This window comes from Corvus hawaiiensis, chromosome 14, assembly GCF_020740725.1.
Source record: "Corvus hawaiiensis isolate bCorHaw1 chromosome 14, bCorHaw1.pri.cur, whole genome shotgun sequence".
In the NCBI taxonomy this organism is placed as follows: domain Eukaryota; kingdom Metazoa; phylum Chordata; class Aves; order Passeriformes; family Corvidae; genus Corvus; species Corvus hawaiiensis.
Genome location: NC_063226.1, coordinates 18,399,146 through 18,414,444, shown reverse-complemented (window position 1 = coordinate 18,414,444; position 15,299 = coordinate 18,399,146). Strand labels below are relative to the sequence as shown.

Below are 15,299 nucleotides of genomic sequence, written 5' to 3'. Positions count from 1 at the left end.
ATAAAAGCAGATAACACTGGGTTAAACTGACAGAGTTAGGATACAACCTGGCACCCTGTTAGTCAGGGTGGTGGTAGCAGTCTGGTAGAATGGTGGCTGCAGTCCTCCCGAAGTGGTGATCCTGTAGAAACAAAGGGTCTGCTCCTCCTCAGAAGGTCCAGTGGTGGCTGTGTAGCTCCTGTCCTCTGGAAATCCAGTGGAAAGGCATTGTCTCTGGTGGTCAGAGTCCCAGATTATATCCACGATGGGATGCTTGGTTCCTCCCTCTGGGTGGAGCATCTCACAATGGGGTAATGAGTCATGAGGCCAAGTGTTGATTAGGCTCATTAACAGAAGATAGTCCGGAGGGAGTTATCTGGGAGTCATGTGGCAGGACAATGATGGGCAATTAACAGAAAGATAGTCTGGGGGGAGGAGGCAAGGAAAACACTGCCCCACCTGGTTTCAACGGCTCCTGAGGATGGTAATAGAATACTCTGCAACCCAGGACAGGCAGATGACCACTGGACTTCTTCATTTCTGGGGAAAAACCCCAAAAAACAAACACAAGTGTTGGAAAGTAGAACACTTTTTATCCAATGAGAAATTTTGTTCTTAGCTTTCACTGGGTGCTTTCAAATTGGATGGGGCTCCTTCATCAAAGAAAAACCTTGCTCCATTGTTCTTTCCTGTGAAATAATGCTTTGACCAAGGTCCTGACTAGATGATTGCAGCTTTCAGACAGCAACTCAGCTGCTGGAAAAAACTGCATCAAGCAGTTACAGGCAGAAGTGACACTGGTGGGATCCAGCTAATTCACTGAGAGCTCAGACCTCACATCCTGAGGAAGATGCTGGCTCACCAGCTATAAATCATTGTGCTGAAGGAAGTGCTGGCAGGACTGCCCTCCAAGGCATGGCTGGTTGCTCTTCCCAGCACCACCTGGCCAGTGAAATCAGAAAGAGGTTTGATCTCAGCAGGTTTGTGGATGCTCTTACACAGGTTTGTTCCACAGCAGGAAATATGGTTAGGGGAAAAGGGTAGACCAGACTGTTCTGGTAGCACTGAAATCCCTGTACAGCCCAGGAGCATGCACACATCAGGGAACAGTGAAAGGGAAGCAGAGGAGCAGCAATCCAGGGGAGATGGATGAGCTGCTGTGCATTACTGGCAGGCATTACTGGCAGGATTCCTTTGTCCAGCAGCTGCTGCAGGGCTGTGGTCTGCAGGGGGGCCGAGGGTGGGACACACAGACCCTCTTGAGGGGGTGATCTGGCTAATCCCACTCAGCCGTGCTTGGAAAGGTGAGCTCTGACATTGGGAGGCACCAGTTCTGGCCAGAGCTGTCCCTGGGGTGTTGGGGCCAGATGTTTCTGCCAGATAATTTACCAACAATTCATAGTACTGATAAAGACTTAGGTCAGTGTGACCAGACCTGAAGTTAACACTGCTCAAACCTCTGCAAAACCACAGCAAATTGCCAAAGCTAGAGCCCTGGGAGGGCCATTCCATGCAAGTCTCCTGAGGATCCTTTTCAACAGAGGCTGTGTTGGGTTTTCCTTTTGAAGAAGATCACCAAGCAGCATTTGCACCAACCACTGCACTTTACCTTAGGTTAAAGGAATCTAAGGAGTTACATTTCTGCTGTGAATCAACACTTAACAAAACAAACCCAGGCTGGGAAAGTTTAATTGCAGATCAGTTGCTGGTAAGAAAGAATGAGCACTCCAGTTTCACCTTGAAGGCAGGGCTCAAACAGTTTCAAGACTGCTCTTGCAAACAAAAATATTAGCTAACACCTTATAACTGACATATAATGCTTGAGAAATACAGAGGTCCTACAGGTACAGGCTCTTGTAGGTGTGCAGGATTAAGCCCAAAGATCATCATGTTATTTCCTTTCCTAAAAGCTCTTCCCTTTTCTGAATTTCACTGATGTTCTGCTCTGTTCTTGGGGTTTTCCATTCGTTAGAGTTGACAAGCTCTTCCCTTTTCTGACTTTCACTGATGTTCTGCTCTGTTCTCGGGGTTTTCCGTTTGTTAGAGGTGACTTTCGGATTCCTGTTGTAAATCTACAACAGGAAAAACAAATATTTCAAGAGGCTTTAAGAGATATACCAAAAAATCCTTCACCAATATATTAATCAATTGCCACTTACAAGATGGATTTTAGCTGATGGGGGAAGATTTGCCTTAATAGAGAAAAATATTTATTTTAATGAAAGGATCTCAGTAGTTTGCCTGTTTTTGTGAAAGACATTCCTTAACCCTGTGGGTGCAGAAATCTGCATTCTTCTAAAATTAAGTTGTGCTCTCCTTAATTCCCCACAAGGTGACTGAGCAGTGACTTTACAATATATTTTTAATCCAGCTACTAGCCTTGAATCTTGAAGAGTTTCCTTCTTCACAAGCATCTCCCAGTCCTACACCACCTGTCTCTGCAGAAAGCCCCTGGGAACTTGCCACGGGAACAGAAGCACCTTGTGATGCCTTCTTTGTGAAGTCCTACTGCACACGAAGCCCCTCAAGGCCTGAACTCCCTTGATCCATGCACTGGCTCAGCCCAAAACATATTTAAATAAACCACTATATTGCCAGGGAAAGGATAAGCAGGGAAAGTCTCCCCAGACATTCAGCCACTGAAGTGGTCACGGCTTTGCTGCTCCAGGGCATCACCTTTAATTCCACAGGCTGGGATTGCAGGTAGCAAAGGAGAGCTGGTCCTGCTGTCTCTGCTCAGGCAAGAGCTGCCAGTCCAGCCTGGTGCCCAGCCTGCCCTGCCTTGGGCAAGGGGGTGACCACTGGGGATACTGTGCTGGTTGTGAGTGTGCTGAGGAGAGGAGAGGAAAAAGGATAAGAGAGGGCACTGCCCAGAACAAAAGGGACATCGCTCCAGTTGAAGCTAATGAGCCACAGCCTTGGCTCATCTTCAGTTCACACCATCTGTCCCTCATTGGTTTCCTATTTCACAGTCTGGGAGCATCAAGCATATTTTCTTATACTTTTAGGTTTTGTTTCTGTATTGTCTGGCACAGAAAACATCCATCAGAGGTCAGAAATTCATCCCCTGTGAGAAGGACTGGTCAAGAGAACATAACCACTGTCTTCTTCCTGCTGGGTGGGAGGCAAGTAAATAAACTCCCCAGCCTTAACCACTTTTGACAGCCCTGTTTCAAATGACTTATTGTGACTTGCAATTTGTCTCCTACACTGTCTGAAAAAATTGTGGCCCACACAAGCACTTCTTGTGGGTGCTTTTCATGGCACCACAGTGCAAGAACTGTCCACTCAAAACTGTGAGCCCAACTACAGAGCGTGGTGTGGGGCAGGGTAAAAATGCCTTTGTAATCCTCCTTCGGGCCATCAAAATCACAGCGTGCCTGACAAATTAACCAGCAGTTGAGATATATTTCACTTAAATCCAGCTGTTCATTTTGAAAATATCAGAGCATATGATGCTCTTGCTTGTGAAGAAACATCCCATCCTGTTCTGCCAGCTGACAGGAGTACCTGTGTGCTCCTCAGACATTTTCCTAAAAAAATCATGGGATTTGGCACAAACCAGCATCCACAGGTGTCTAAAGCCTGCTGGCCAACATGGACTTCCTGAGGCACCATCCTGGGGAACCCAGAGCCAGCAAGCAGGGCAGGACACTGCAGATCAGTGCTGAGGCTGGAAGGGACTGCAGGAGACTGTCTATTCCACCCCCTGGCAGGAATGAGTCAAACACACCAACAGCTGGGCAGCTGGTTTAAAATCTAAGCAGAATGTGTTTTAGCCCTGTAGGGGAGGCAGGTGTGGAGCTCACCTAGTGTGGTGAGGGGGTGAAGGGATGCAGCCACACTCAGTGACTCTGCTGGAAGCTGGTGGAGAGCTGAACCTCCTTCAGGCAGCCCTGAGCACTGCCCAGATCCTGACTCCCACATCCTTTGCTTGGCTTTTTCACGTTTACGAGCATGGAAGGGTAACAGCTTCAGTGGCATCATCGAGTGTTTATTTGTATAAACAAGCTGCAAAAGTGGCAAACAGCAGAATGCTCTGTAGTTCTGGAAACCAGAGTGCAGGAGCAGTTCTCTGGCCAAAACAAAGGGGCTTCACTGTCTGCAGGCAGAGCACAACCTGCACTCAGAAGCGAACACAGGATTAATTCAAGTTGCAATATTGTCAAGCAGACGCAGTCCATCAGAAAGTGAAAAATACCTCATGTTTCTACCATTGTTGAGTAAACTGTCAATTTAGACAGGAATTTGTTGTGGCTTTTAAAAAGACAATAATAGATTTAGTTTTACAAAAATTGTATTTTAGAGAAACTAAATTTACCCTTTTGTGCATAAGGCTTTCTTGGTTTATGTGAAAGTCCAAGTGAGAAAAGCCAGATGGTGGTGAGGTTTCTTTCCCCATCTGTACCTGTGGGAACAGAAGTGGTGAGATCTGCTGTTTTATAGATGTCTTCTAAGCACATTATAGCAATTCTGAGTTTGCTTTTAGTCAAAACAGAACTCCTTGTAATTTGTTAATATCTGAAAGGCCAGACAATGTTACAAAAAAAAAGAAAACCAAACCAAAACAAAGGAATGTACCCCAGTATGGCAGCACATAAATCCTGAAAGAATCAAGTATTTTTCCTAAATAAATGTTTGTCATTTCAATTTATGCATCAAACACAACTCCTCAATTTGCAATGAAAGTACTTTGAATAAAATGTTAATTCAAGTTATCAAAAAGAGCACACATCAGAAGCAGTCTGTGTGATAAGGCTGTTTCTAAGCCAGCAGCAAAAGTAAAAACTGGGAATAAGAGTTTCAAAGTTCCCAAATACTCAAATAAGGCTCGATAATGCCATATACAGGCAATGCTACAAAAACAGATAAGCTAGCATGGCACTGCTCACAGAAGGGCAGTTAACACCAAGTAATAAATTATGGTTCACTCACTGGAGTGGTCTATCTGCTACCTCACTTTTGTAATCCTGTTTGCATATACAGGGGGAAGAAAACTTTGGGAACTCCCCTTTCATTTCACCAGAAAAAAAAAATAAAACCATCATTTAAACTGGTATTCCTGGGAAAGAGAAGTTTACGTTGCTTGAGCCAAAAATTACAAAATGATCACTGTTGGCAGGAGCATCTCAATTTCATCACTGTATAAATGTCCTTACTGGAGAAAGAACAGAATGAGCTATTTCAGTACGCCGTGAAAAGTGCAAGCTCGATACATGGCCCAGGGGTTAGTGGAGTTAGAAGAGCAGCTTTCACATAAACATTATTTGGAAATGAATTCAATACTACTTATCTGTTTCTAAATTATACCCCTGAAAGTTTTCCAAGATAAAGCTTTCTTTTGCTTTCTTTTCTTAGGGGCTGAAGAATACACGGAATGTGGGAGGGTTTGTCTTATTAAGTATTCTTCAGAAGTTCATGCACTTGGAATCTTCTGCTAGGAAATATGGTGGTGTCTGTTGCTTTGCCTTTTTCTTCTCTTTTGGAGAGCTGGAGATTTTGGAGATCAAAAGGGAGTGGATGAAACAAACAACATGGCATCAGCTCATGAATTTAGACCTATCTGGAATGTCATATTCTTATTAACACAAATTCATATTTACACTGAAGATATCAGGATTTCTCACTCAAGATGCAAAACGATTTCAGCTTCCACTAACTGTGGAGAAGAAAAATATCTGGAAATGCATTAAGAGGAAAAGCAACAAACATCTTTGCGCTGCTGAACAGTAGGAAATGTACCTCTAACAGTTTCGTGGAAGATAAAAATGGTAGTATGTCATTGTCTTGGTTTCAACAGGGACAGAGTTAATTTTCGTCTCAGAATCAAATAATCATTAAGGTTGGAAAAGAATCCTGATACCACTGAGTTCAACCATTAGCACAGCACCACTGAGTTCACCACTAAACCCTTTTCCCAGGTGCCACATCCACATAGCTTTTGACCACTTCCAGGCATGGCGATTCCACCACTGCCCTGGGCAGCCTGTTCCAATGCTTGACCACCCTTTCAGAAAAGAAAATTTTCCTAATATTCAATCAACCCCCCCCTGCACAACTTAAGGCTGTGTCCTCTCATCCTGTCACTTGTTACCTGGGAGAAGAGACCAATCCTCACCTGGCTACAACCTCACTTCTGGGAGCTGTAGAGAGTGATAAGGATGCCCCTGAGCCTCTTTTTCTCCAAGCTAAACACCCCCAGCTCCCTCAGCTGCTCCTCATCAGACTTGGAACTTCATGGAGCTCAGCTTGGAACAGAGGTTTCTGAACAGGGTATCATTGCCCTTGAAAATCCAAAAAGCCTTTTCATAAGAGGAAAGTTTTCTTCAGAGCTGGAAACTGAACAAGAGACTCTCAGAGAATTTCAACCAGAAACCCCTCACTGGTAACTGCACAAAAAAAAAGGTCCAACTGTTGAGATGCTTTTGTCAAGGAATGGTGTTCACTTTCTTTGTAACGTTGTTCCTCAATTTCTGCTTTACAGTCCCCAAATGTGCCTCATCAGAAAACAAAAGAGCAGCTGGATGTGTGCAGGTGCAGAACAAGGTCTTAGAGGGAAAAACATCTCTCAAAAGGGAGTATTTACTTTCAATATTCAGGTCTAAAAATAAAATTCTCTGCTAACCTACATTTGAATAACCCAACTTAACTACAGCTCCAAACCTGGCAGCTCTGTTTCCTCAATGCTGGATCAAGCAATTGATGATCTATTTCCAGACCCAGCCCAGGGAACAGAAAGGAAGCAGATCACCTCTGTTGGGAGGAATTTCTGTACTGATTTAAGCTTATCATTAACAAGGTTCAAAAATCTTTGTTGTTCCAAATATATATGCTAGAAGAGTTGGGTGGTTTTCACAGCAAAGTGTGTACATGTATAAAGATTGTTACAAGTGAAGGCATCTCGATCCTCACATATTCCCACCACTGTTGGTCAAAACCAAAATCCCAACATACTTCATTATGCGTCCTACTTCCCTGAACCAGGAGTTAGCTTTTCTTTTGTTTGTCAGAGGATGTATTTCCTGACATAATGAGGCAGGCCACTTATCAAAATGACAACACAGACATTAGAGAGAACATACAACAAATTCTCATTATTTACTACAAATATATAAACTGAAATGAAAGCAAATTGAATAACTTGACTACATGAAAATTATGAAACAGTTTGTATTTTATACACAGCGTATGTACACTGGTTTTGGAAATGTGGGTTTTATCCATGCAAATTTAATACAAAACACTATTTACAAAAAGAAATAACAGTAAGAGCATTTTTTGAAAGAAACATGTATGTTGGAAGCTCCAGCAATAATGGAAATCCTAAAAAAAGGCTTAATACAGTATAGTACAAGTAGACAATCTTCAAAAGTGTGAAAGATGCACTTTACAAGAACATGAAATGTGAAATCAATTGAAATGCACTATCAAAAAGTTTTGCAAGTATATACACAATTTGAGCATCTATTTTTAATGATCACTCTTCATCTGTGCCCTCAGAACTACTTCTGCCACATCCTGCACACATTTACATATTGACCATTTGGTTACATTGCATCTTCTGAGTTTTATAACGACAAGTTACAAAATAAAGTAACTGAATACCAACTGAATGATAATTGTAAAGCAATCACATTTTCATTGTTCTAGACATTACATCATAGTAAAAAGCATACACATTATTCCCAATGTATTCCACCAATGCACCCTTTTTCACTACACCTGTGTATGCTCCTCCTGGGAATCTCAGCCTTGCTTTGCTGCTGGTGCCAACAGCCAAGAACAGCTGCAGCCAGGAAATCCCATGGCTGCAGGAATGCTCCATGTAACACATCCCTTCAGCAAACACAACTGCATCAACATCTGCATGTGAAGACACAGTCTTGCACAACTTCAGAATACATATTAATACTGAACAGTTACTGCAAGTTCCTGTGCCAGCTATGGCACAACCAAACCCTACGCAAATACAGTAATTTTGGAAATAGTTCACTGGTTCACTCATTTTAAAATTAAACAAAGCAAAAAAATACCCTTGTGGCATTTCCAAATATGCTGTATTTTACAATCTGCCTTCATAAAACTATGATGGAAAAAGTTACGTTTGCCTTACTTCACACAACTTTGAATGAAGTGAGGAAACCCTCCTTAGTGCCAAGAATTTACTTTAAATGACTGACTTTATGTTGTAACTGAGTTACAAAACTCTGGAGGGAAATTCTGGTCTCACTGAAGTCTTACAATGATAGACTCATTTAGGTTGGAAAAGACTGAACTGATCAAGTCCAACCACAAATTTAACACTGCCAAAATCAAAATTTTTTCACAACAATTAAATTTGCTGTCAGTCTGAGCTATTCTTCTCCTTTAGAATTTGCTGAGATACTAGAGTAACCATGGAAAAAAGTTTTGGTTTTTGCTTGTTTTAAGATTAGGACTCTAAAATGTAAAAAACGCTCTGAAAATAGTTTTTTGAAAATGTAACTGGCTATATATAATTTGAACTAAAAATGATTGATTACATGTCATTTTATGATAACTGGTGGTCCTTCCCTAGAAACTGATCAGGTACCTTGCAGCAATTTCACTGCCCATTATTGCCTCTCATGCTGAAAAAAAATGGTCAAACCCAATGAGGGAACAAGCACTTCATATAACCACAATTTTATGATAATATGTTGCCAAAATTGTACAATAAAGACAAATAAAGCAAAGGGCTTTTTATTAACAAACAGAGGAGCCAGAACTGCTCCTGTGCAGCGGCAAGTTTAAACTAAAATTCAATTAATCACATATATTCTCTATTTAACCAGTGAAGATCAGCAGGATTTTTCTTCACAGGAAGAAAATTTATCTTCGTATTTTACAAAACAAACCTGTACCATAACATTCCTCATTAAGAATACAGTTCACCTTTTCCTCTCTCTGTAAATGAATTAATTACACACAACCCAGTGTGTTGCACATGGAACAAACCCAGTAATGCTGTTTTCATTCCCTCATGGAAGTGCACGAGGGCCACATGAACCTGTTCAGAGCCATGGTGCAATTTTCAATCAGGAAAGGTCTGTAGTTCCCAGAGCAAAAGCTTCCTCTGCTTTACTACATCATTCACTGCTGTCACTTACCAAGTTAAATATTGGTAAACATCTATTATTGATTACTCTCAAAGTTATCACTCAGTGTTTTTGTTCAGGTTGCAGCATCTCTTTAAGAGCCAGGAGGTGTTTCTGTCAGCAGTTGTCATGCACAGACAATGGCACAAAACCAGGGGATCACAAGTGGCACATGCCAGGTTCCCTGCCCAGGGCTGGGCACGGGCAGTGCTCTCTGCACCACCAGCCACTCTTCCTGCAGCACTGGAACACAGCTACCCAAACCAAAGATGACAAATTCCTTGTTGTTCTAAGCTCTACTGAAAGATCCATGCACTCAAGGATCCACGTCCCTCAGCTACAAAACACGTCCTTCTTTCTCTGCTAAGACAACTATACTTTGCCTTTCCCATTCCTGGTCTTAATGACTTTTTTTTAATTCCAAATTTGTTTATGTTGGAGTGTGTTTTTGCTTTTGCTTTTCAAGTAGAGATCCTCCAAAAGAAACACAGACATTAGCCTGACTTGGTGAGGAAAAAGTGACATTTGATTTACCAATACCAAATCACATCTCCTATCTGCCGAAGTGCTAAAAACTCCCACAGGTTGCTGTCAGTTGAAACCAGTGGAATCAGCCTTTCAAACAAACATTTAAGGAACCAGCAGAAGGAAGAACTGCCAGACCTTCGTCCTTCTCTTCAGTACCAACATAACACATGGAAGTTCCGTTTTAGTGAAAACACGTCTTCATTTTTGTTTGGATTTGGCTACAGATTTATGTCAAAATCTGAGGAAACTGTCACTAAATGATATGATATTTGAAATAAAGTTTTTAGTGCAGTAAAAAACTAGTGGTCCTCGCCTACAATTTTATTGAGATCATACAGCTTCCCACCTCACCACAACGTAATTTTTCCTACCATCTCAATACTGTATTTGGCTTATCAGAAAATTTTTATTAAATGAATCCATGTAACATTTTGCAACTTCATCTGACTTACCAGAGATCACTGTTTTAGTCAAAAATCTGACGCTAAAGTTTGCTAGTGTCAAACAAGTTTAAGCCATGTTTGCTATGGTCTCCAGCTCAGGTGTTCCACAAATCAAAAAGGCGAGAACTTACTGAAGTCGTGGCTAAAACTTGCCTTGACTTCAGTAAGGCCAGGATTTTTTAAAAAAGAAATTCTTACGATTCATGTCAGTTATTTATTGTTTCAAATCAATTGCTCCCTATTTTATGCTCATAGTTCTTGGTTAGATTTTGGAAGGCCTCCAGATAAAGGGGTCTAGATGGTTTCTGCATCCCCAGCACTGCCCCAGTGGGCACACTGGATTAGGAGTGTTGGAGAACAGATGTGAAGCATTTCTGAGATACTCTCTGGGAAGGCACCACACTTCACAACAATTATTTTACTGTCACTGCTTTAAGACCTCACCATATCTGGGACATTATTGCTCAAGTGAAAGATCAGTCATGTGTGACATGCTGCATCCAGTGACATAAAACAGAAAAAATACACGAGGACAGAAGCTCAGCCACTACGCTGATTCACTCTGTAATTTACAGTTCATGCCACATTATTGCAGTTAACTCTTAAGTTCATCAGGAAAACTTAATGCAGCTTCCTAAAGCTTTTAATGTTAACTTTTCTTCATGTCGTAAAGTGAAAACTGACCAAGTGCAACAAGAACTGAGCAGGACTCTGTTTTTAAGAATCCTATCAGCTATACCAGTACAAAGTGATGGCATCACATCCTAAACAAAATGAGAAAAGGGTATCTCAAACATTGCAAATGTTTGAAGCAGGGATTCTGGAATCACAATAGTTCACCAATGCCACTGGAACCATTTCTTAAAAAATTAAAGAAGAAGGAGGAAAGTGGCCCAGAGTTACCCAACAACAAAAATGCACTAGATCTGAGAATGCACAAAAAGTAAGATGTTGGGAATCAAAAGGAAAGGGAAAAGGCAGCAGAGTATGCAGATTCTTGTACAGAGGAGACACAATATTTCCACAGGCTGCTTGGAAATGAAAACTTAAAATTCAAATCTTTTTAGCATCATATTTGAAATTGCTCTTAAAGAAATCACAGTGGGTACAAGCCAATGTTAGGAAGGCTTTAGATAATGATTATTATTTGTAAAAGCAGTTAGAGATGTGAGAGAGATTCATCCAAGCACTGTGGATCATTTCTCAGACTACTCCTAAGAGTAGCTGAAGGCTTTAATCTTTGCCATACTAAAAGGGAAGCCTTGGAAGAATCGTGATTATCTGTCCCCATAAGTAAGAAGGTAGCCACAATAATTTCCAAGGAATGTCAAAGCAAGACTGTTGCTAGCATGTCTGTGGGAAGAACTTCAGAGTACTAAAACCAACCAACCAAACAATATTTTAGTAGTTTTCAGTTTAAAATGAGTACATAAGTTTCATACCCAGTTTTCAACTTACTAAGAAGACCTTAAAAATCCCTAACTGGTAAGCAGCTGCCATGCTACATTAAGGGAATTCTTAATGTTTACACTGTGATATAACTCAGTAAAATTAGTTCAAAAAGGAAAGAAGTTATTTTAAGATCAGAAAATGTATTTAAATATGACAATGAAATAGCAGTGGAGACCAGTTTTCAGATAACTGACAATTTATAGTTAGCACTTGCATGGCTAACACTGAACTAAAACTTTGCTCTGGTAGTAGCAACAACAGTGACATGAAAGACAAGGATTTATTCTTTTTGAATGGCTGGGTCCTTCAAATATAGCAGGCAAGCATTTTGCTTAGTGAATTATAACTTTTTCATTAGTTTTTGCATGACTTTTCAGATAATGCCTTTAATGAAAACAGAGATTGAAGGTGTTAAAATAACCATTAAGAAGAGATATAAAAACCAATTAGAGATAGATTTGAAATACGATATTTCAAATGTCAAAGCAATCCAGTTTCCTTAAACACATATTTACCTAACCTAAGATTTATATCTAGGACTTTGCAAATTAATTTATACACCAGCCTCTCCATAAGCTGTATTTTAAGACAACACTATATGAACAATAGAGGATTTTAACTATTACATATACACCAACTTGCTTCAATGGATTTAAAAATAAGTTTTTAAAACTTATCATCAGAAAAAAGTTATTTTTCCTGTCAGCTATTACCTATAAGTACTACAGTAGAAGGAATACACAATACTCCTCCCCTCATTCTTTTATGAATTATATTACATGGGGTCTTGATCAACTGGAAAGAGCAGAACCAAATTTTGTCACATGCTTGGCAAACACATCCCTCAACTGAAAATAACTTAGCCTGAAATAGAAAATCTGTGGCAGTCAAAATGTTTTTTTAATGGAGCTACCTAGTCATGAAAAACAAATTAATACAAACAGATCTACTACCAAAATGATGAAATTATTTGCAATTTGTTTAGAGAACTCAACTGTGTATGGTTTCAAAATGTTCTCAAAACACCAAGATTTTGTGCAGAAACAAACAAATACATAAACTCAGAAGTTTCAAAAAACCACCACAGTGGAAATTTCTTTTCTTCACATTTATCAATCAATCTAATGTCTCAGCACAGTGACATTTGTACAAACTGACCTGTGTGCTAATGCCACACTCAAGTAAATTACACAACAAATCCTGCAAACACTAAAAAGAGAAAACACTGATACTTCCCAACTAAATTATGGATATACCTGTTGTAAAAATGTAATGTGAGATCAGGAGCAATATTACACAAAATCCTGAACATCACAGCGTAAACCTGAGATTTTGGCAGTTTTATCAAAATGTCCTAAATTACTCTGTATGAATCACTAGTCCTCATGTCTTATTCATCATGTGTATTTGTTTGTCCCAAACAAAGAAAAGTAGACAACTTTTTTTTTGTCCAACAATACATTAAACCAAAAGTAATTAGGTATTATCAAATTAAATATCATAAATAAAAAGTATTTACAGTATTTTCTAATTATTAGACAACAAATAACCAATTAAATTGTGCAACAAACTTAAAACACCCAACGTCAAAAAAGTGAAGTATTACTTAAATCTTCACATACTGATTTTACAAAAAAACTATTAAAATATTAAAAAATTTCCATTTTATCTATTTTAAACAAAGAAATTTCAAAAATGTTTAAGACTATTAAGAGTTATCAATTACACAGGCACTTCACATGTAAACAATCTACAGTACAACTGAAAAAAAATATTTGGCACCAACCTAGAAGACTGGAAAAACTCAATAAACTGTGTCCTTTTCCCATTGTATCCTGTTCTGTGTAATCACCATACACTCACACTCAATACTGGCAATGTTAGAAGTGCGTAAGTTACAATCAGGAGTGCAAAAAACAAAGAATGCAAATATTAAGCTTTCAGAGAGTGAAAAGGGATTACAAGTGATCAGTTGCTCAATGTTTTTACCATCATACCATTGCTACATTTTTGTATTATCTTTAAATCAAATGACTGACTTGAAAAATTAAAGTGACGCGGGGAGTGTGCTTTGTACTTTCCAAAGTAATTCAAACAACATTTCCAACGTAAAAAAAGAAATCCAGCATTTAACTCTAACACTGAGATGTTAAATGGCAGCTTTTAACCTAACTAGAAAGAGAACCTGATGCTACCACATTCTCTTTGTACATCCAATTACAAGAGAAAAAAAAAGAATAGTTATGTTCTTTTAACTGTGAACTGACTCCAAGGTTTTCACACACAGCTCCAAAGTAAGGCTCTCTACAGCATCTGGACAGATTTCAGTTTTTGATGGCTTGGGTGTTCCCATGTGGGAGGCTGAACTGCCTCAGAGCAATCCATATCAACAGAGCAAATGGGAAGTTGTCTAGCTGCCAAGAAGTCACGTCACATGGAAGAAAGCTGAGATACTTTCAATGCAGGCAACTCAAGCAGAGCTTGAACTGTGAGGCCAACCTTCACCAGACCCCTTTCCTCCAGAATGTGATGGGGCAAGCAAAGTCTCTCCTGCAAAAAAAACATAGGACATTTAACCAGTTCCATGCCTTTGTCCCCAGGGTGGGTAACAAACACATTCTCTGAAGCCACACGTGTCATGAAGACACTTGCAGAGAAAACACCTTTGGCCTTAAATGTCACAGGTGGTTCTCTACAGTAACAGAATGGGCAGAAACCTGTTATAGTAACTATCTGTTTAAAGTGTCAAACTATGACAACATCAGAAGATACATAAGAGACTGCTAAATTCATAAAGTAAAGGACTTTCTTTTCATAAGCAGATAAGAAAAACAAGTTGATGGGTGCTGTTGGCTCAGTGGCCTTCTTCCCCCTTCCCCTATTTTGTAGGCTTAGTACCAATTTTTCCCTTGGGATAATTTAGAAGTGCTGATAGACTCAATAATGAACCATTCTCCAAGAAAGTAATCATTCAGTCTCAAAATGGAGCACAAGCTGGACAATTTTCCCAACTTCCAGCTGGTGTTACAAGTAATTCACGAGGTAAATCTCAGCATCTCCAGCTTCTGAATGGCCTGTGGCTCCACACTAGACAGAAGCTATGGCAGAGCAGTAAACCAGGTTCTAAATCAATGAACTAATTTTCTTCTTGCACTGAAATAGATCAAGGGAATTTTGTGTCTCATAATATGCAGGAAATGATTGAATTTTCAGGTTTTTTCCCCTCATAAAAGGAGGTAAGAGGATAAACTTAAGCAACAGAAGCATAAGTAATGAACAACAACTACAGCCATGCTAAAAAAGATAGCAAATCATTCAGGCTACAGACTTCTGTAATTGCAGGATATTTCCTAGACAGACTGAATTCATGCCAAAGCAAGTAGCTAAACTCAAGACTTTCAAATAATAGAACATCACCCTCTCAAGTCCCTTCCTTTGTTTAGATGACAATTCATTTTACAAGGAGGTCAGAGTTATTTTTACTATAAAGAACTGACTAGAAACCCATAAAGTAGCTTCCTCAGATTCACCCCATAAGCCTGAAATGGAATTTCTCTTCATATCTTCAAGATCTCTGGTCAGTGTCATAATCACTACTGCTCCCTGAATAAAGCTCCTCTAAACCCCCAACATCAGTATTTGCTGACATTTTCAGTGGTTATTAATAAATCAATAAAGTAATTAGTGTACCTGTGGAACGCCCAATTTTTTACAAGCATCAAGGAAGTTTTCAACATTTCTTCGGCACTTTGCCATGCTGAGTTTAGGCTGTGAAGACAGG

At 39.7% G+C, this 15,299-nt stretch overlaps 1 protein-coding gene across 5 annotated transcripts in view; it reads right to left on the bottom strand.

Annotated features, from left to right (window-relative positions):
• Positions 1 to 7,058: 7,058 nt before the first annotated feature.
• The window catches only part of LOC125333070 (leucine-rich repeat and calponin homology domain-containing protein 2-like), a 41,066-nt gene continuing 32,825 nt past the window's right edge, over positions 7,059 to 15,299 (bottom strand). For all 5 annotated transcript variants that reach the window (XM_048318616.1, XM_048318618.1, XM_048318617.1 and 2 more), the window contains 2 exons: positions 15,209 to 15,286; positions 7,059 to 14,068 (listed from right to left, as the gene is read on the bottom strand). In XM_048318616.1, coding sequence (XP_048174573.1) covers positions 13,949 to 14,068; positions 15,209 to 15,286 — 198 coding nt within the window. In that variant the 3' untranslated portion in view covers positions 7,059 to 13,948. The remainder of the gene's footprint in view (positions 14,069 to 15,208; positions 15,287 to 15,299) is intronic.